The 23,828-nt window shown below is 37.7% G+C and overlaps 1 protein-coding gene across 1 annotated transcript in view; it reads right to left on the minus strand.

Moving 5' to 3' along the window:
- Positions 1 to 9,506: 9,506 nt before the first annotated feature.
- ube2h (ubiquitin-conjugating enzyme E2H (UBC8 homolog, yeast)) overlaps positions 9,507 to 23,828 on the minus strand; it is an 80,520-nt gene continuing 66,198 nt past the window's right edge. Inside the window, exons 4-7 of the mRNA XM_039760994.1 lie at positions 18,292 to 18,331; positions 17,577 to 17,629; positions 17,103 to 17,231; positions 9,507 to 13,457 (exon numbers count right to left, since the gene is read on the minus strand). Of these exons, the coding sequence (XP_039616928.1) occupies positions 13,333 to 13,457; positions 17,103 to 17,231; positions 17,577 to 17,629; positions 18,292 to 18,331 (347 nt within the window). The 3' untranslated portion in view covers positions 9,507 to 13,332. The remainder of the gene's footprint in view (positions 13,458 to 17,102; positions 17,232 to 17,576; positions 17,630 to 18,291; positions 18,332 to 23,828) is intronic.

Here is a 23,828-nt window from a genome sequence, read left to right on the forward strand (position 1 = left end):
TGTGGCCAAAGTGCTTTACAATAAAAGAAGAAAAACATACAATTAACATAAATAGAAGTAAAATAAATGAACATAAATAAAATAAATAAATAGAAGTAAGATTACATAATCACAATGAGGAAACCATCAGTATTACTGAAGGTCATGGAAAGCAAGTGAATAGAAATGAGCCTTTAATCTTGTTTTGAACAGATACAGTATGGTCCATGCAATAATACTAAAAACACCTGCAGGGCTAAGGGGCAACAGCTCCAAGTTTGGATGGACAGTGCTTGCTGCCTTCCCAGGGAATCTTCTGTGCCTTCTGGAGTGACTTTGGGAATGGAGTTTATCTCACACAAAAACCTACCCTGGATAATTGGGTTGGGAAAAATGCATTATATATATATATATATATATATATATATAATATATATAAATATAATATATATAAATATATATATATATATATATAAATATATATATATATATATATATAAATATATATATATATATATATATATATATATATATATATATATATATAAATAAATAGGTAGACATCTTTGATTGCACCACAACACATTTATTTACACTATATACACATTGGTCACACACACACAGCCAAGTGCCGCAGCACCAATCAAACTCAAAAGTCCAGGCCCTTAACAATGCCTTCTCACTCTTCAGGCCGCCTCCTTACCTCCTCTAGAGACCTCATCCATCTTCCACCAGACTCTAGCGGTTGTATGAATCACCCGGACATGCTCCAGGTGTTTCCCGGCAATCTTCCACCCACACACCCCAATGTGGCGGAAGTGCTGGCTGCATCCCTGGAAGCACTCTGGCTGTCCCTACTCCTCTTCCCCCCAGCACTTCCAGGTGTGGCAGAAGTGCCAAGGTCCAGGGCTCTCCAGGCATTGGGGCAGCCCCTGGTGGTGACCACGGGCCCCTACAGGGCTGAGCTTCAATGCTCTCTACCCGTGATCCCCAAAACAGCCAGGGTGGTCGCCACAGTACCCTACCACAAGCTGAGACCCCTGGGGCCAGCGGCCAGTCCTGTCGAGGGCAGTTCTTCCATGGCAGGAAGCCGACATACTCCACTCCAGGGCCCGGTCCTGCAAAATATAAATCAGAACAAGGGGTGGAGACGTTGCCCTGACACTGCTACTCGGCGTCTCCTCATTTTCTAAGTGGGCAACCCTCCCCCCTCTGACTGGCACCCCGGCGTCGCGACGCGAGGTCACCGCAGGCTCAGGGTGTAGGGCTCTAGGACCCGGGGTAACTCCTGGTTTGGTGGCATGCCTCCTGGTAGCCCTCTAGCTGCAGCGTCTCTTCCTTTTCAGCCTCTCCTGCCGCTGCCGCACTGGGAAAGCCCCACAGAATGGCACGCGACTGCCACCAATGCAGATCCAGGCAGTCCCTGCCTACAACAGAAAAGGTAAGACTGACCCTGGAGGGCTGACCGTCGTTGGTCAGGGCACTTAACTCCTGGGTCCCGTTTGTCTGAGGCTCCTGACTCGGAATGGCCTTTCTAGATGCGATGCTGTCCTGGCCTTCCTCAGCCACGGCTCGCTCATAGGAGCCTGCTGCACTCTGGCAACGCCCGTTGTCCTCCTTCCGCACCAGGGGGAAAAGGCCCTTCTGTGGACCGGTGGCAGTCCCTTGGGTGAATCACTCTCGTGGCGCGTGTGTGGGCTCACCCGCTGCACCGGACTGCCCACAAAATTATTTAAACTGGATCCCTGCCTTGTAGCAGGCAGAGAGTCCCATCTAGGATGCCATTGTGGGGAACAGCCCGGACACAGACAGGTAGACATGATGTTTTGCACTGCCACATGTTTATTTATAATATTTACACAATAGTGAACACACACACTGCAGTGCCGCAGCACCAATCACCTCTCAAGTCCTGGCCTTCTCACAATGCCTTTCTCTGTCTCTGGTTCGCCTCTACTTCTCTCCTTCGAGCTCTGCCCTCTTCCACCCAACTCCAGCCATTGTATGAAGGGAGGTGGCCCCTTTTATAATCTACATACTATAATATACTATAATATTTATAATATACATACTTCGGTGGGCTGGCGCCCTGCCCTGTGTTGGCTGGGATTGGCTCCAGCAGACCCCCGTGACCCTGTAGTTAGGATATATATATATATATATATATATATATATATATGTGAGTCAGACTACGAATGCCATGAATGTAATTACCCCGATCTACATGCTGTCAAATAAACAAACCACATGCCGTAGTGCAACGTAAAGAGGCTTCGCCTCTGATGCTGACATTCGAGGTTTGATCCCCATGAGGGGGTGCAGTGAGTGTGTATGCCTGATGAGCCCAGCATTACAGCGAAACGTGTCGCATACTCCTTGCACTATTTGACAGTAAAACTATGCAATATATATACAGGTATATATATATATATATATATATATATATATATATATATACACACACACAATAAATGTATGTACTGTACATTATATATATATATATATATATATACATACACACACAATATATACTGCTCAAGAAAATTAAAGGAACACATTTAAATCAGAGTATACCATCAATTCAATGAAACTTCTGGGCTATTGATCTGGTCAGTTAAGTAGCAGAGGGGGTTGTTAATCCATTTCAGCTGCTTTGGTGTTAATGAAATTAATAACAGGTACACTAGAGGAGCAACAATGAGATGACCCCCGAAACAGGAATGGTTTAACAGGTGGAGGCCACTGACATTTTTTCCTCCTCATCTTTTCTGACTGTTTCTTCACTAGTTTTACATTTGGCTACGGTCAGTGTCACTACTGGTAGCATGAGGCAATACCTGGACCCTACAGAGGTTGCACAGGTAGTCCAACTTCTCCAGGATGGCACATCAATACGTGTCATTGCCAGAAGGTTTGCTGTGTCTCCCTGCACAGTCTCAAGGGCATGGAGGAGATTCTAGGAGACAAGCAGTTACTCTAGGAGAGCTGGACAGGGTTGTAGAAGGTATTTAACCCATCAGCAGGATTGGTATCTGCTCCTTTGGGCAAGTAGGAAGAGGATCAGCACTGGCAGAGCCGTACAAAATGACCTCCAGTAGACCACTTGTGTGAACGTCTCTGACCAAACAATCAGAAACAGACTTTATTAGGGTGGCCTGAGGGCCCTACATCCTCTAGTGGGCCCTGGGCTCACTGCCCGGCACTGTGGAGCTCGATTGGCATTTGCCATAGATTACCAGATTTTGCAGATTCATCCCTAGCACCCTGTGCTTTTCACAGATGACAGCAGGTTTACCCTGAGCACATGTGACAGATGTGAAAGGGTCTGGAGAAGCCGTGGAGAACGTTATGCTGCCTGTCACATTGCTCAGCATGACTTGTTTGGTCGTGGGTCGGTGATGGTCTCTGGAGGCATATCCATGAAGGGACACACAGACCTCTACAGGCTAGACAACCACACCTTGACTGCCATTAGGTATTGGGATGAAATCCTTTGACCCATTGTCAGACCCTATACTGGTGCACTGGGTCCTGGGTTCCTCCTGGTGTAGGACAATGCCCGGTTTCATGTGGCGACAGTATGCAGGCAATTCCTGGAGGATGAAGGAATTGTTACATTATGTCTCGGTCGACCTGATACCACCAGGTTGCACCTCAGACTGTTCAGTGATGCCCTGGTCAAGATCTGGGAGGAGATGCCCCAGGACACCATCCATTATCTCATTAGGAGCATGCCCTGATATTGTCAGGCATTCATACAAGCACATAAACTACCAAGTACGATTTGGAGTTGCTGCAATGAAATTTCAGCACAATGGACTAACCTGCTGCATCATTTTTTCACTTTGATTTTCAGGGTGTCTTTGAATTCAGCCCTCTGTAGGTTGATAATTTTCATTTCCATCAAACAATGTGACATCCTTTCATTCTTAACACATTACCCAGTCTATATCAGTAGAGATATCCAGCAGGATTTTTTTCCCCATTGACATCTGATGTGACTTTTTACTTTGTGACTAATTTATGCAAGTGATCAGTTATTATACATTAATTTTCTGCTTTATTCTATTTTTAGTTTGTCATCCAAGCAATGGTTTGAGCAGATTTATACAGACCCTAATGATGGAAGTCATTAATTCAATAAATGACAGCACATGTCCACTAGATGGCAGTGCGGATTGTTTTCATTTTCCTGAACTCCTCTCTGTGGACAGCAGACCACATGTTGGCTTATAAAAATGTTAAAAATAGCTCAGCCACAGACATGAAATACAGCATAATACTTTTTTTTTTTTTTTGCTTCAAACTGATGGTTTCTGAAATTAGATGCGAAGGAAGACAGTCAAGACAAACTATTGGGGTTCACCAAACCTTAAGTCGTAAGGTCACATTTGCAGATGTTCAACAAGTGACACCACGGTATATGTTAAGGACTGGCTAAGTATGCATAGTTTTTTTTTTTTTAACAGCCCAATTATTCCTAACTTTAGCGAACATTTTACATTTGCTATACTGAGTTTTGCCACAGAGGTTAAGCACATAAAATGAGAAACTCTGTGAAGGACATTAGAAATCCATCAGTGAAGTTCTTTCATAATTTGTTTTATTAAATAAAATGGACTCATGGTGATAGAGAATGGAGGAGTGTCATAGATTGGCCAGACATGCAAGTGAGAATTACATGATACACGCGACTACTACCACTACAACTAACGTTGACAGATTTTTCCTTGTGGTAAATGCAAGAAAAAGTCACCAATTATGATGCACAGCTCCAGAATACAATAATTTTGCATAACATCCTGTTACATAAACTAAAAGCCGATTGACCAAGTTATAAAACTCTTTACTTGTTAAAAACTGAAAAAATTCTGCAAACGCCAATGTGTCATGTGAGACAGCCACAATAACCAAGACTAAATGTTTGCTGGGCCTACTCAGCTGTCCCTCACAGTGCTATGGAGGCATTGTGGATTGCTCAGCTAGTGGATTTTCACATCTATTTTCCTTCATGGGGTTTGGGCCTATATCTTGACTATTCCCTGTAGCCTGTGTGTTTTTGATTAATGTCTTACTGCATAATGAAACTGTGCTTCAGCTTCTATTTGCAGATGGATGCCACTACATTTTCCATTCTTCCTTCAATGATGGGAAGTTGTTCAGGATCAGGTGCTGCATATCTTCACCAAGTCATGACCTACCACTCTTGGTCACCAGAATAAAGTTGTGATGCTTAGTAGTAGCTCCAGATTGGCTGAAACCTTCAGTGTCTAAGTAATCTACAGTCTCAGAACTCAAGGATAAATACCTCAAATGCCTTTCAGTAATCGTGACTTGAGCACTACCTGTTATTACAGCCCATCAGCATCCATCATGCTACTCAGACTAATGTCCAAAGTCTTCTGATGGTGAAGCCACTAATTCCTAGCAGAAACAAGAGGCCTTGCAGTGTATTATGAAATCTTGAATAACTCCAGCAGGCCTGGACAGTATGGATTAAATTCTGATTGATGGATCCCCAGTGGCCTGGAAATGGCTTTGTAACCCTTGGCATACTGACGCACACATACAGCACAAAGGTTAACAGGAATTTCTTTAAATTATTGTATAACACGCCTCTAGGACCTATGCCCTAGGGAAGGGTCCGGGTTAGTCACATTCATCTCAATTAGAGCTAAATGTTAGCCAAACTATTGAAATGACCAACACTAATCAACCCTTCTATTCAGCTTTAGTTCACACCTATGGAAATAGGGGACTACCACGTACATCCTCAAAAACAGTGAAAAACGGCACCAGAATCCCCTCTCAGTACCACCATAATCCAGGAAATCTTGCAGCCAAGTGTAAAACTGAGAAAAAGGGCAAACAATTACTTACAATGCCTTTGTGTCAGAAACAGTAAATATTACTGTAAACAACAGCAGATCATAAAAAGAAGCACAGCTTATACAGAAATGATTCCTCAATCCATGTCACTGCCCTGAAATCGTCACTCAAATTCAAAACGTAATTGAAAATGAGTGATGAGAAAACTTCCATAGCGGTCTCCTTTATTCTTATCTTGTGTAAGTTTTAATACCCGCTATAATGAAAGGCACGGGTTGATTGGCACAGGCCATAAAGGATGGATGGTCGTCGTTTCTTTTCCCATTTGGTAAGCCAGTATAACAGGAGACAGGAGGAGACTACCTTAAAGGGACACTTGATTCCCCTCAGTATGCCAGATGACAGTATCCCTCTACTGGGACTCCATTATGCACACCAACAGAACTGTCTGGGAGTTATAGTTCCAAGTGGTGCCAGGGAGAGCAGTTCTCCACCTATGAGGCACCACTTAACACAAAAGCACTTTCCAGGGCAATATTGTGGCACCAGAAGTACTTCCAGGTGTAGCATAAAAAGTAGCCACTTTGCCTCACCAGAGTCGGAAATGAGAGCAGAGTAGGACAATACTTAACGTGTGTGAAGGCGGAGGAGATTGACCCAGAGCCTGTGAGGAGGTATTTTTGTTATAGAAAAAAAGCTTAATCAAACCAAGGACTTGGGTCTGTGTGGTTATGGTCTAGAATAGGGCTCTGTAACAGCCCCTAGTGTCCACAATGCTTACAAAAACTACTAAACAGCTAACATAGGATAACTTCACTTCCTGACATTTTATAATTAAGAGCTTTAAGCTTTGTTATTTAACAGAAATTCAGAGGGTAGCATTACTTCTCACTGATCTAGAGTCACCTTGTGATATGCACATTTCTCATGTATTTGTGCACTTTGGGATTTTGACCAAGGTGCTCGAGATTTGACCTGCATCTCTAAAAACACACAGGTTAGGTTAACTGGCTATTTCAAATTAGCCCAAGTGTAGGTGCGTGATTGGGTAGGCCCAGTGATGCACTGCTGCCCAGTCCAGAGTTGGTGCCTATCTTGGAGCCAGTGCTGCCAGGATAGATACCAGACAAACTTGTTCTAAAACTGGAGCTAATCCTGAATGGGATGACAGTGAATTTTGCGGCACAGTCACACAAACACACTTGCCCTAACCTACCTAACAAATGTCTTTGGGACGCAGAACACCAGTCATATGCTCAAAGAAAATGCAAGCAGAAAACAACTCTATTCATATAGTGAGAATGGAGGTGCAAGACACCAGTGCAGTCCTCTGTGATACTATCATGCTTTGCATAAGTCTTATCACTATCTGAAAAAGGAAGTGAAGTGAGGTATACGGAAATTACTTTTAACTTAGGAAGACAATGTACTTGAAATTTATTATACTACTTACTACTAGTTTGTAGGCAGGAGTTGCTTAATTCAGGACTGTGCTAGATGTCCACAATGACTGCCAGTTTTTATTCCAATTCAGTTTCTTAATCAGAAGCCAATGGTTGCTGGAGTAACATCTTTGGGGTTCATTTCAGCTGCCTTGTTTATCAATTCTCAACCTTTACCTGCTTGTTCTTTGGTTCCATTTGCCTTTGTGTGTTTATTAAAACTGATACTTTACAATGAACATCATTGTGAGGAAATAAAAGTGAAAATTGTGACAGAGAACTATTGTGGGAAAAAACACTAATAAGTAACAAAATTATTAGTGTTCCGTTTTCAGAAAGGAATGGCATCTAATAAACAGATGGGTTGGAATGAAAATCAGCAGTCGCAGGGCTGGAAATGAGAACCTGCTGCTACTGAAGTACATCATGAGGTGAGGGCAAAGGCCAATTCTTATGAGCTCCTCTCCTTGTGTCTCCCAGTGACAGTTAAAACATGAAAGATAACTTTAAACTATGAAAAAATCGGGAAGCATTAAAACTAAACCCAGGATTTGCCATTTGAAACCAAAAACTTCATTGTAAGGATGATGGCAACAATGTTAATTTATAGGATATCAGCAGTTTCAGGTTTGTTCCAATTATTTACATGATCATACAGTACACCCATCCATCAATCCTCTTCTGCTTATCTGAGATCAGGTCGCAGGGGCAGCAGCCTCAGCAGAGATGCCCAGACTTCCCTCTCCTCTGCCGCCACTTCTAGCTTTTCTGGGGGTATCCCAAGGCGTTCCCAGGCCAGCCAGGAGACACAGTCCCTCCAGCATGTTCTGGGTCTTCCCTGGGGTCTCCTCCTGGTTGGACGTGCCTGGAACACCTCACCAGGGAGGCGTCCAAGAGGCATTCTGATCAGATGCCCGAGCCACCTCATCTGACTCTTCTCGATGCAGAGGAGCAGCGGATTTACTCTGAGCCCCTCCCGGATGACTGATCTTCTCACCCTATCTTTAAGGGAAAGCCCAGACACCCTGCGAAGGAAACTCATTTCAGCCACTTGTATTCGCAATCTCGTTCTTTCAGTCACTACTCATAGCTCATGACCATAGGTGAGGGTAGGAACGTAGATCGACTGGTAAATTGAGAGATCCTTTTTCACCATGACAGACCGACACAGAGCCCGCATCGCTGCGGACGGCGCACCAATCAACCTGTCGATCTCACGCTCCATTCTTCCCTCACTCATGAGCAAGACCCCAAGATACTTGAACTCCTCCACTTGGGGCAGGATCTCTCCCCCAACCCTGAGAGGACACTCCACCCTTTTCCGGCTGAGGACCATGGTCTCGGATTTGGAGGTGCTGATTCCCATCCCAGCCGCTTCACAATCAGCTGCGAACCGATCCAGAGAGAGCTGAAGATCACTGCCTGATGAAGCAAACAGGACAACATCATCTGCAAAAAGCAGTGACCCAATCCTGAGTCCACCAAAATCGGACCCCCACAACACCCTGGCTGCACCTAGAAATTCTGTCCATAAAAGTTATGAACAGAATCGGTGACAAAGGCCAGCCCTGGCGGAGTCCAACTCTCACTGGAAATGGGCTCGACTTACTGCCGGCAATGCGGACCAAGCTCTTAACACCGGTTGTACAGGGACCGAACAGCTCTTATCCGGGGGTCTGGTACCCCATACACTTGGAGCACCCCCCACAGGATTCCCCGAGGGATACGGTCGAACGCCTTTTCCAAGTCAACAAAACACATGTAGACTGGTTTGGCAAACTCCCATGCACCCTCCAGGACCCTGTTAAGGGTGTAGAGCTGGTCCACTGTTTCACGACCAGGATGAAAACCACACTGTTCCTCCTGAATCCAAGGTTCGACTATCCGACGGACGCTCCTCTCCAGAACCCCTGAACAGACTTTTCCAGGGAGGTTGAAGAGTGTGATCCCTCATGATCATACAGTATAATGAAATACAATATGCATTTATCAAGCTTTATAAAAGGAAGTAATTGTGATGTTTCCAAACTTAGGTCTCAATCCAGCTACACTCAATGAATGTTTTGCTGTTTTTTATTTCTTCAAACTGACCGTCTTGATTCTGTCTTGATTCTAACTGACTAACGGTTAGACACTTTCATACATACCAGATAGATTAAATGATGCACTGTTTCATACTTTCAAGTCTAGAAAACCAAACAACTCAGACTGAAGATATTTATACATTTATATTTTTTATTAAAAAAAGTTATTACAGTTTTTTTGTTTTTTTTATTTATACACAACTATTTAAGAGGTTATAATCCTATAAATGGAAGGCATTTGTCTTTGTGACTAGCATGCCCACTACATAATCACAATGCAAAGGAGAAGGTAAAAAGGAAGGGCCAAGGGGTGGTGAATAATCAGCTAGACACAGGACTGGTTTAACGTCCTTTGACTTTTCAAGTATTACACACTAGGTACCAAATACAGTTTTGCTAGTAAAATAACGGCCATTTCCCATGCGGTATTCACTTCTGCTACAGTGTCATCTTAACTCTGAAAAAGCACAACAGAAACTTCAAAGCAAGAAAGAAAAATGAAAGCTGTCACATCCCAGCCCCTCTTACCACATGCAAACGTGTATTAACAATGTGGCCAAGACACAGAGAACAAATGCAGTTTTACTGCTGTGTGGTGTCTCCGCTTTTTATAAAGACTCTAGTTTATAGCTGGGGCTGTTTTTTGGTAATAATGTCACAGTGTAAAAAGGACAGAGTGGTAACAAATAGGTACTACAATAGCAGAGGTGTAAGAAGAACAAAATGGAAAAAGACTTAACTGAATTTTATTGGATTCAGGGAAGCACAAACCCCAGTAATAATTTGGGAAACCTCTTCCACAAGACCAGAAAAGAAAGCAAAAATCAGCAGACGTATTTACTTCTCAGTCTGTTTAGGAAAACAGAGCTGAGCCAACAGAGTACTGATGTAGTATTGGATGTGCTTCTGCTTCCAACAGAAAAGCTGCTTTTGTAACTAATCACTGTGGGATGAAGTACGGCACCTCTGCCAGCATAGCAATACTCCGTCCTGTGTAGAGCAAAAACTAAAAATATTAACACGGCTTAATGCCACATATCAACTTGGTTTCCTTTTTTTGTCTTGTTTTGAAATTTATTAGACATCAGATGAAGCAAAAAAAAAAAACACTCAATGACTAAACATGAAAACTCTGCATTGTAAAGTCACCAGATCAAAACTTCATTAAGCCCCCACACTGAAGGACTGTGCATTTTGAATACTATATTGCATATATCCAATTTTAATGGCAATTACAGCATATTGCATACTGTTCTGAAATATACCACATATCAAAAATGTTAAAAACACATTTAGATAGCGAGTTAAAGGTGACATGTTTTATCAATTAATTTTCATTCTGCTGAAATGTAATCCACAAGCAGAAATACAGACATGAGCATATTCTTTAGCATGAACTACGGAGAGGGAATAAATCATGTTTAATAATTATAAACATTAAAAGATAAAAAAAAAGCCCAGTCATTTAGACATTGCCACTTTATGTTATATTCATTGCTTAAACTATACATACGATAAAATTTAATTATGAGGGAACTGGCTACCACTACTACAAACTTATTTTAAACCGTAGCAGTTCCAGGGCACATTGAAAGGGGTGGATACATCTTTGGAATATATACTTATCTCTTCAAAATATCATCATACCAAAGAAAAGGAGCATTTCTTTTAAAGCACCACCAGTATATTAACTATCCCAAAATGTGCCATACACCAAAAGTAAGCATTAACATTAGGCAGGTTGACAAGGTCAGCAAGTTAAAAAGACCAGCAGGATTCTCCCCAACATACAGAACACCACATGCTAGGTAACAGTAATCAAGTTGACCACTACATTGTAAGAACTTAACTATCTTTCCAGTAAAGCCACAAGATAGTGTTAATTCAGTAGACAAGCTTTACACGACATTAGTTCTGTGTCATGCCACAATTAAGAATAGATAATATCAAAGAGGGGAAAGGGTTATGGGGGGGAAAAACATGCAAAAGCAAAACAAACTACCATCTGTCTTCTCTTACCTGTTTATTCTACACATATATGCATAAACATATAGTTAGTATATATTATATATCACACACTATACTGTATGCGTGCATACAATGTGTGTAATTTATATATGTATATATAGAACCAATGGTATTTAAGGAAAAAAAATACTACTTTTTTTTTTTTCTTTTTCTCTCTTTGTGGCCTTAACTGATCCAGATAATTAAAATTCTGACCTCATTTTTAAAATGCATTTCTCAGCAACTGCCCATAATTCAACACAAATACCCTCAGCTCTTTTATGGCTCATGGCCAATGAGCAGTATTTGTTTTACTAAATACTTTTAAGTTGATCTTTAAAACCACATATAAATCTAAGGCTGTTGCTTAAAAGGCCATGAAGACACCCATCTGATTTCCAAGCATTGAAATGATCTTCAAAAAAAAAACAAAAAAAAACAAACAAAAAGAACAAAAACTATCAAAAGATAAAATGTGAGTTGGAGATATCTATGCATATTTAATCAACATAAAAAGTCAAGGGACACTAGATAAACAAACAGATAATGTATTCACTAGTTTATTATATACATTTTCTCTATCCAACAAGGTCTGGGGCAGATTAATAAATAGTAAAAACAAACTTAAAAAAAAAAAAAAAAACGAACACACTCTTCCTTACATTGTTTGTGATAAACAAATAAGCATACGCAATTGGGGGCACACCTTTTTAATTTTTCTACATAGATCATTAAATTGTCATATATCTTTGGTATGGCCATTTCTGTAACTGCAACTGGTCCAACGTTTTGCACACCAAAGGCTCAAAGAGCCTCTCTCCTGCAAGTGTAACGGTACACAAGACATTAGGTTTATATGCATTTACTACGAACAAAAGAAAGACATTAATTTTGCTACTGCCCAAAGATGATCCTCCCCCTACCCCACACCCTCCTCAAACCTTCAGCAGACTGAGACTAGTGAAACAGAGAAAACATGTTCGTAGTCTTAGTTAACAGTATATAAAAATATTGACTATGTAAATTACCTCGATGTGTATAGGAGCAACAATTTGCATTTGCCCTCTATTTAAGTATCTTTAAACAGTGCTTAAACGTCAGTGTGTGCAACAGTTTAAGGAACACCACTGGCTTTACTAAGATGTGTATACATTTAAAAATTAAAAAAAAAGGGCAGAATAGGCTACATGTTACGAAGCAAAGCCTGGTACCTATAATCACCAAAGAAATCTGCACCTCGGCAGACACAACACTGTATTTTCGTTTTGAACACTTTTGTTTGGGCAGTTGCTAGCCCTTTAATTTTTAGAAGCATATATTTTTTTAAACCTAAGGCTTTATAGGAAGAAGTTTTTAAAGTCTGCTAGACCCAAGTGTAAAATAAACAACATTTATGACAACATTTTTCTTAACCTTGGATTAATGCAAGGCAAATATTTTAATAGAAATAACTGCAAAGATAAAAGATTTTGCGTGTGTGAAGCTAACAGGCTCCAAACTGTTAGGCATGAAACAGCATATTTCAGGGAAAGAAAAAAACAACTAATTTTCCAATTTTCATTAGATAAATTAACTTCAGTTATAAAATGGTAAGAAAAAAAGACTTCATATAGCAGTAGCCATAATGAAACTACTGGTAACAAATTCTGAATTTCTCTTGATGCACTTTGCTGGTCAAACAGAAGGGAGACTTGATCCCTTGGCTTGTCTACTGAAGCATCCATTTTGTCCTAAAGAGTTCAGTCAAAAAAGATTTAGTGATCACATGCATTCAGGCTATGCAGCTACCAAAGTGGAATGTGAGAATGCTATGGACCTTGGGCTGAGAAATGACCAAGATATAAAGAACATCTAGAAGGTGAGATACACCAACGCTATATCCATAAAAATCCTTGTTTAGTAATAAAAAAAATTGCCTTGTTTAAATATGAATATTATAGTCTGCTGCTCATGGTTAGGAAATTATAGTCTGTTAGGGGTGCCACTGTTTACTACAATTCCATATCCTGTGCCTCATCTTCCGAAAAATCAGACATTGAGCTCTCAGAAGAACTGTCCCCTGCACCTTCCTCTTGTTCTTTTAGGGCTTCCTCTGTTGCATATTTCTGGATGTATTCTAAACAGGAAATAAACAAAATGAAAAATAACAGGTTGAGAGGTTTTAAAACTAAACAAAGATCAGGTACAGTACCAAATCAATAAAGCAAGCAGTTTAAACCACATGACACTCTGATGAGTGAGCATATAACCAATAGTTAAGTACAAAGACAATGATAAAGGTAATCTTGCATATGTGTGCAATCCTGATGCAGAATGGGTATAGATTTAGGTTAGTATTTTACATAGCATTTGTAGGTGACGCCAAATGAGCTTGTATGATGATGAGAAAGGGCCGCTGCACAAAACACTTTACACTGACAAGCCTGTCCAGACCACATGCAAGGACTGCAGTAAGTAAACCAAGACCTTTATTGGATGCATTTCTAATTGTTTAAAAGCAAGAAACAATCAAGCAGCAGGCATGTGTTTTGATGACTTATCACTGGAAAAGAAAGAAATCACTAGCACATCACCTACTTGAATATAGTGAGCACATGGAAATATTTTGAGGCAAGCTGAAGTGCTTCTCAACTTCATTCATGATAAAAGCAGCATATGTTACTCCTTGAGGCCTATCACTTTGAAAGTATCCTTGCTTATTATGTACAGACCGCTCTGTACCAGGAAAACAGAGCCACACACACACACACACACAAACACATTCTAAAGGAAACATTTATATAAATTGCCATACTAGAGCAATGGACCACAGTAAACCACCCAAAAAGATTAATGTGCCTTTGCACAGATTCTACGAATTTATGGAACTGTAAGGAAGGGATTTAGTACCACTCCTGCATTACAACTTTTATCATGTCATGTATATATATATATATATAAAGATAATCAGAGAAAAACTGAATCTTTGGCGACAATACAGGTATTGGTCCAAATGTGTTTAACTGGGCTGAGATTTCGTGACTAGGACAGTCATAGCATACATCAGTAATCTTTGCCCTGTTCCATAAAACTGCTCATGGACCCCAACTGACATTATTATCATCTTGAAAGTTTATATTATCAGATGACATATTCCACCGGTTGATGCAGTATAGCTTTGCACCTCTTCACTTACAATAGTCTAGTTATAGATGTAGTATGGGATTTATACGTGACAACTTGACCATATCTGTATCCCTTTCTTTGAAGTTCTTGATGGACTGTTCTTGATTAAACATTTTGTTCCCCCCTCCAACTGTTATTTGTATCCAATGATCTAGAATTGTTGGTGCAAGCCTTTCTTTTTAAACTCTCTCCCAATACAGTACATATATTCCATATTCTTTGCTACATTAACAGCCTTGCTTAAAAGTTTGTGAAACCACTGCATATAATTATTTACCAGTTAATACTATGAGATACATCACGGTAATGCTTAGGCGACTCAATGTGTTAAATAATTAACTGAGCTAATGAATGCAATTGCTCCTCTGTAGCACATTGGTTCAGATCTTCCAACAAATAACTCTAAGAAAGTAGGTCAGTTACTCTTCACACCAATCCAACATACTGCTTTAAATGAAGGAAACATCAAAAAAGGGAACAAACAATTTCAAATAAACTCTGACTACACTGACTACACTAATTATCTGTTAGGCAAACAGTATAAAAATGGAAGGCATTTAAAACAAGCGCAACCTTGACAAAAAGTAAACATCTACCTAAAATTTTACCCAGGACCACAAGGAGAAAAATAAAGGAGGCTGCTTAAAAGGTAATGCTAAAATAACATCCAGAAATCTTCAAGTTTCTCTAGTTGTCCCTGGAGTAATCATGCATTGATCAACAAGAAGGACCCTGAACAAAAGACAGTACACATGATATTTATGGAAATTATGCAATATACTGTTTTGATGAACACAAGCAGATTAATCTTAATAACAAAACAAAAAATGTATTTACATAACATTTTTTATACACAAAGCAGCACAAAGTGCTTTATAGGGATTTAGAAGCAAACAACACAGCAACAGCAAAAACTTAACGTCTAACCTCCTTGGTGTTAACTGTGAGCATCTCTCAAGCTCGGAATTTAATGTAAATATGGTTATGCCCGAGTGTCTCTCAAGTTAGGCTGTTATAATCAAATAGAACCAGAAATCCCAAACAATACTCTGGATAGCATTCTATTGCTATCTAGTGGTTAATCAAACAGAATGCTGCAAAAAAATCATGCATATTTATATACATTTTGCCACAAATGAGTGGGGTGAATATTGATGATAACAAAGCTAAGCTTCAGAATACGTTGTGTGGCAAAAAAGCAAAATCATCGTGATCAAATGTATATACAAGAAAGCCTCCTAAGTGCGGTTCACAGTGCAGCAACTGTCAATGTCAACATCAGGAGAAATGTAGAAGTCACTAAGCATTACATTTTGGTAGCCTACAAAAGCACAATAGGCTGTGTTGCTTGTGTGGATCAGGAGCCGATTTTCTCAAAAATAATATAAGAAAAATGCTTCCACTGCCCCTGTTTTCACGCCTGGACAAACTTGTTAAGAAGGCAGGCTCTATTGTAGGAGTAAAGTTGGATAGTTTAACATCTGTGGCAGAGCGACAGGCATTAAGCAAACTCCTGTCAATCATGAAGAATCCACTGCATCCACTGAACAGAGTCATCTCCAGGCAGAGGAGTAGCTTCAGTGACAGACTGTTCTCACTGTCTTGCTCCACTGACAGACTGAGGAGATCGTTCCTCCCCCACACTATGCGACTCTTCAATTCCACCCGGGGGAGTAAATGCTAGCATTACTTAAAGTTATTGTCTGCTTTTTTTTATTTATCTATTTATTTTATTTTTTTTCTTTCATTTTTTTCATTTTTATTACTATTTAATTTAATATTGTTTCTTTGTATCAGTATACTGCTGCTGGATTATGTGAATTTCCCCTTGGGATTAATAAAGTATCTATCTATTTGCGATATTAGGCTGTGTGTTTGGTGTTTTTCAAAAATATTACACAAAGGAATACAACATCAGTACAACAGTGGACATTAGAAACACCTTTCCTACTGTATTTGTGTTGACATTTTGCCATTTATTTTGTTAAATTGTATTGATTTTATTAAAGTCAAATAAAATTCCATACACATACCTCAAGTTTTACAAGAAAAAAAAAAAAAAGGTTTGAAACAAATCAACCCCCACCCCTGAGAAAGAGAGCTAGGCCAGCAGTGTAAAACTTTATACTAGTAACGATAAGTGAATAGATCAATTAATAAATGAATAAAGATAAATGGAGTAAAAGAAGGGAGATAATTTTGATATTTACATGTTTCTGTTACACAAAACATTTTTCTTGTTAAAAAAAAACAAAACATTTTTGACTCATTTTTCTAGGCGTAAACATAGAAGGCTATTAGTGATACAAGAAGTAAAAAACAAAAATACAAATTTAAAACAAAATGATGCAAATATAAACCAAAGACAAAAAAATCACAATGATTAATTATTAGCATTTATGACTTATCAATTGAAGTAAAATTTAAAAAAGTAATAGTTATTTTAGAAATAAATACTTTCATGGTCTCTAAATTTATTTTGAATTGATGTCTGACAAAATTCCTATGGCAAAGTGGAACCATATTTAAGGAGTGTCAACAAAATTCATGGAATTTATGACAGGCTGAAATGAGTGATTAACAAATTAATACCAACCTTTTATTTTCTGTTTGTACTCTTCTGGTCGATGAAGGTACATGGCAGCAGCATCTCCATTGAGAGGGTCTATTGGATTAGGGTATGCAAGCAGCTGGGGCAGGAACGATTCAAAAATATTGGTAAGATCTAAAAGTAAAGAAAGTTTACATTAATTTATGTAGATTCAACCTCAAATGTGTAAAAAAGAAAAAAAACAAAAAACAGGAAAACACAGGAAATCTATTAAACAGTGTAGACAAGTCCTTTCTGTGTATGTTTTTAAAGAAAATACCACTTGTACATTTAAAAGTCTGCACAAAAATAAAATATACTTGTCAGAAAAAGCATATTGTGACAGAAAATATCCTGACTAAACAAATATTTTCAATGTACCAGTTTAACCTACTTGGCATTAACTTCAAACATGACTTAGGCAAGACTATCAGTGGTCTCAAACTAGGCTTTACATTTTTTAAATCAGATTTTACTTACCGTAGAGTGCTGTCCATGTCTGATTAATTACATCTAGACAAACAGTTCCTGACCTAAGGAATAAATAAGGCGAAAAAAAAGCTGTAAATGTATTTATTGCCTTTAACAGGGTTAATAAAGTTGATCTTTTTCATTAATCAGAACAAGTCTTTTTAAACTGGCTACCTATACTATATTTTCACCCAAAAAGGAGACTTCCTTTGTTATTTCTTACATAAGTATGAACATAAATCAAATTTAAGAACCACTAAAATGACTATTACACTAACTGACTATAAAGGCTATAAAGCTAAAATGTAGTTTTGACAACTGATTTTTACTGTGATTTGGCACAATTAAAAGTTGTCAAAATAAGATTTTAATACATTAAAATTAAGCTCTTAATTGAATAAAACAGCTGAAATCTTTTACATTTTATCAGTAACAGCAAGTTATTTTAATCCGTATATAATTATTCAGTATGGACAAGTAAACAATATTGCTGCTTGTTCAATTCTCCTCTCATTGCTATTACCATGAACAAACCAACTTAGCCTGCCTGTCTGTCTTCTATTGAAAGAAATATCTACATTTACAGTTACAGTACAGAATTATGAACTTCATCAGATATTTATTTATCTTCATAAGAAAACATACCCATTTATTTTTGCATAACAACAATTTACAATATTACCTCTGAAATAAAAAGCAGTAAAATATACTGTATTACACTTACGCTTCATCAATGTTGGGGTGGAAAATTTTATTCATGAAGCCTACATAAAACAAAATACAGACTGTTAAAAAGAGCTAACCCCCCGATATCCAAATACATTATTTTTTTACCTTTTTTAAATGCAATAAAGCTAGATTTTTTTCTTGGTATAACAAATCATCAATATAACTAACACCACCCAGCTCGATTTTTCCTCTATTTTGTCAGCAACCTGTTAACAATATATTTAGTCAGAAACTGAAAACCTAAGGTTTACATGGAATCAAAATATTACTTTACCATTATCTACTGCATGCCACACAGTGACAGACTGTTTAAAGTAAGCATTAAAAAAGATAACTTGTTTAAATAATAATAAAGTTTGTCTTAAGACACTTTACAACTCATTAGGAAGGACTCTTGATTCTGAGCAAAAGATTCAAAAGGTAAACAATTTGAATCATATCCAGACTAAGCCATTATTTGTAATGTAGCTGAGACACAAAATATCTAGACTGGTCATCTCAATAGCCGAAGCAAGACTTTGCTTCATCAATTTTGCCGGAATAAAAACACAACTGACAGGTCTAAAATTAAATATTTGCTATATTCTCTAATATAGAATGTACTTTAAAGGTCACAGTGTTTTGTAATCTTGTGGTTTCAAGCTGCCTTACAGAAATCATTGACATTTGGTGTTTAGGTATTCTCTAAATCTTTGTATTTTAAATGTACATCCCCAACAGTTGGAAAGATTTAAAAATTGTTGCTTTCACTTGCTCACCAGTACCTATATTTTCTGGTTACACAATATAATAACCAAAATGTTAATTTGGATAATTTAATTTAGCAGTTCAGCAATTTTAAATGAGTTCAAAAGAAATATTCTGAATTATTATTACAATCACATTTACCACATTTTGTTTGGTTTAAATCATGAATCTGTGCCAAGGGGTACCCCATTAGACAGTTAATTTCTGTATGCCCTTATTATCTTGATTCCTTTAGCTTCAGGTCCCACTGTTAAATTAATTTAAAAAGAATTTAGCTATTTTAGAGCATCTATAGTTGCACCCTAGAAAACGTTTGAGATTTTAGGCACCTCTTATAACCAATGTACTCCAAATCTAGTAGCAATGGTATTTTTTTTTTTTTTGCAGATAACATACAAACTGTAGTCTTGAATTGTAAAAAAAAAACATTTGTATTACAAAATGCACTTTCTTTAATTCATTCTGAATTGACTGTTCACCAAACCTGATTACAGGGCTGACAAATTATGTGATCACAGGTTGAAAAAGCTGAATCAGTTGATTATCACCTTTCTGTTTCACAACAATGCCCCTTGCTCACATTACAAGGGTTGCAAAAGCTGCTCTGCAAAAAACTGAAGATGATGCCACAACCACCCATGAATACCACCGGTAGTTTAAAGGACTACATCTGTAGGACACGCTAAGTCAACAGGCTCGTGGAAAACATGCTCGTTTTTTACCAGTGTTTATGTTAAAAGTTCAAGTTCCAAACTTTTTGCTCATCCCACTTGAAATACTACAATATCAAGTCACCACTTTATTCTCCATCTATAACACAAAGGATGATTATTACTCAATACACCCAAGTTGTTAGTCAGAGACATAAAAGTATTTTTGTTGACCATTACACAATTCATTTAATCTTCAACTTAAGTTCAAAGTATTCCGGGTAAAGTCACATATGTATAAATAAAATAATTTCTTTTTAATTAGAAGCATTCCAAGATTAATGTAAAAGATATTTCCTGTTGGGATTCTGTAGTATTGTACATATAAGAACTCTCAGCTGTTGACATATAAGGTTTAAGGCATGATGATCTGTTACCTATACAGTATTCTTATTTTTTTTACTTTCCCCTTTGTTATAAGTTAAGATTTTACATTCCTGCATATATACATTTTTTTAAATTGAAAACAATACTACTGCACTATGAATTAGCAACTTTTCACTTACTGATTAAGCTCAGTTAAGTCAAAAAATTGTCCGCTCTCTCTCTCTCTCTTTATATATATATATATATATATATATATATATATATATATATATATATATATATATATATATATATATATATATATAAAAATAAATAAAATCCGGGTATTCTACTCTACTCTTCCTTTCATGCAAAACAAATGTTAGTCTCCTTAATTATTTGCTTAGATTCCATTGTAAATCTTTTATATTTTTCCTCTGTTGCTTGAATGTCTTTGACCAAATAATTAACTTTGAAAGTAGTAAATTGTATCAAAATTGAATAATCATGATAATTCTCATTTCCATTACATATTTTTTATTGCCAAATTAAACTGAGTTGTTTGTCTTTAATTAGTATTTCTTTTTCCTCGGCCTGAAACAACTTGTATTATTCCAAAGTGTTAAGCATTATTTTGTATTCCCGCCCCTGAGTTTCTTGTAAGTCTCCCTTGTATCTTCTCTCATGTTCTACCTGAAACTACTATTTTTAAATGGCTCTAGAACTTATTTAACTTGCCAAAAAAATAAAAAATTTTCATATTATAATGTAACTGGTAATTTCTGTTTTTTTAATTTAACAATTACTAAAATTTTTTAATTTTATTAAATAATAATAATAAATAAAAAATGTGCTTTGGTAGCATATATATGCACCCCCCACTCTCCTTGAGGAACCTGCATCATACTTTAACCTCCATAATTCAAGTTCTAATTTCTCTTAACCTGTAAATTACTTGTATAATGTTACATAGCGCTTTAAACATGTCTGAGAAATAAAAATTATTAAAATTTATACCACAATTATACCACTGCAGTCACACAATAGTTTTTACTGCGACTCTCTACCCAAGCATACAAGCACTGAAATGAAACAAGGGCTATTACGTTTAGTGTAGACTTTTAACATTTAATTGAGGGTGCTTACATAAACAATGGGCAAATGGAATAGAAATTGCAGCACCTCTTATATGTATTCCTCTTTTTAAAGGAATAAAAAGTAATCTGACAAATGCAAGCTTAGCTGTTATTTGGCCAGGTGTGTGTTACTACATTGCCAAGTCAAGCACAATTAATCCGATGAAAGGCCTACAAATTTAGTATTTTCATCTGGAATGTGTTGTCACTAAACATGAAGACCAAAGAGATGTCCACACCAGTAAAGCAGGCCATCATGAGGCTGAAAAATAAAAAGAGAACAATCTGAGACATAGCTGAAACTTTAGGTTTGCCAAACCAACTGCTTGGTACATTATTAAAAAGAAAGAACATACTGATGAGCTCAGGAAAGTCTGGTAGACCGAGGAAAGCTACTGCAGTGGATGACAGAGTACTTTCACATGTGAAGAAACTACCTTTTTCAACTGTGAACCAAACCAAAAACACTCGCCATGATGTAGATGTGTTTGATTGCACAAGCATAAATTTATAAGGTTCACCAAAAGGTGCAAAACATTGGTAAACCTTAACAACTGAATTGCCAGGTTATACCTTGCTAAGATGCTTAACAACTGAATTGCCAGGTTATACCTTGCTAAGATGCTTAACAACTGAATTGCCAGGTTATACCTTGCTAAGATGTACATCAAAAAACCTGTACAAGTTTTGAATACCATCCTGCAGACAGATGAATATTTATCTGTATCAGAGTGATGGAAAGATAAAGAAAGGGAGAGACATTATCCTAAGAAAATCACATCTTCTGTTATAGATGGTGGAGTTAGTATTATGGCAGTGGCATAGCACAGAATTTGTGTTCCCTGCGTCCCCCCCAACCCCCAATAACAGAGGTTAGAGTGCCTACCACAAAAAAGTATTTACAATAGAACCATGATTTAATGTTCCCACATTTACAATTTTTACACATTTAAAATTTATGGATGCTGTTGTTGACATAAAAACCTCTTGCTTTTTGGAGTCTTTAAAGGCTAGGCACAGTAGCAAAGTGTAACTATATCCTGATGTTTGCTTATATCTGTTTTTTTGATTGCTCAGATACATTTTCTAACTGATCCAAATCCGTTTTCCTAAATGTGCCCTGCATGGACAAAATGAATAACACAATTTTGTCAGAGAGATGCAAATGAAAACATGCTGGTTGCTGCTCTACTTCAAATCAAAGTGTAGGACATCCACAAATTCGTCAGATCACTATGACAAAGAAGAGACTCAAGAAACGAAAGATCAGAGCTGATGATTTCAGCAAATTTAACCCTGCTGATGTACTGTACATAGAAACAAGTGGCCCAAAGGACAGGAGACAGGACTGCTAAGAGTGATGTGAACACTTTGGATGCAAAAACGGTCATTATGAGGGCACTATGAATACTTTCTTAGTGACATGACAACTATACAAGTATCATTCATGAAAAGGAATAACAATCAAAAACAAAAACAATACAATAAATAATTCAACAGATTAAAAAGACCAAATCAGGACATTTGAAACTGGATGAAAACTATTAATCCTAAAAATAATTGCAGGACAAATATATAAAAAAAAACACAAAACACGTGACCACGAGAACCCAGGATGGTACTAACGGGATCCAAAGAAATCCTTGACAATTTCCTGCATTTAACACTTCTGTTAGTCCCTAGAAAAACAGTACATAGTTAACTGTATTCCTGTACTTCTAACTTGTTTGCCTCTTCACTTAAGTCAGAAAACTATCCAAACAAACAAGGTAAGTGTCTAAATTAAACCTGCACTGTGCCTGACTAATGTGTTGCAGTTCGGAGGATAACTTCTGTAGCAATACCATAATAATGAAACATTTTCTGACCCCATGTTATTATTTACATTTTTCTATTCAAATACTGCATATCCTTCTTTCTACCTGGGTATGGAGCTATCAGGTTGCTCAGAACATAGTTATAAATAAGTATGGGGTAATTTGAAATGGCAATGAGGAGAACAAGTATAAGAAACTTTTCCTGTCTCATTTGCTGTGATACTCAATTAACCTACGTAATGTAATTGGCTAAGTTTATGACATGGCCAGCATTTTACCAATCACCTCTTCTCCTCATTCTTTAAGTATAAATGTTATCTTTGGTAACTTGGCAATAGCTTGTTAAGTTGCTTGATGTGGGCAGTGCTTAGTTATTTTCTTTTACTAATTATGGTCAATCTCTTTGTTGTCTACTAGCTAACTTGTATAAATTTTCTCATGTTCACCAATCTATTCCCTGTAGCATCATGATATACAACACACCAATTTTCCACTGTTTTATTTAGCCTAAAAATGCAGAAAATATTTTTTTTTCCTTTTTGCAATAATTAAATTTTTTGTCACTGACCTGGTGGAAGTTTGATGTGGGGTCTGGAGTCATTGCCGCCATGCAGGGGCATCCACTACACTAGTGACTGAAACTGGTTCCCTTGTACTTATTGATGAGGTGACTACTGATAAAAGCAACATGATGAACTCCAAGGTGTGTAGACATAACTACTCAGATTCAAAAGAATGTTTCAAAACTCATTAGACACTGCAGCAGGACAATTACCAAAAGGACAGCTAAAGCAACTGAAGAGTTTTTAATGGCCA

Source organism: Polypterus senegalus, chromosome 8, assembly GCF_016835505.1.
Source record: "Polypterus senegalus isolate Bchr_013 chromosome 8, ASM1683550v1, whole genome shotgun sequence".
Taxonomy (NCBI): Eukaryota; Metazoa; Chordata; class Cladistia; order Polypteriformes; family Polypteridae; genus Polypterus; species Polypterus senegalus.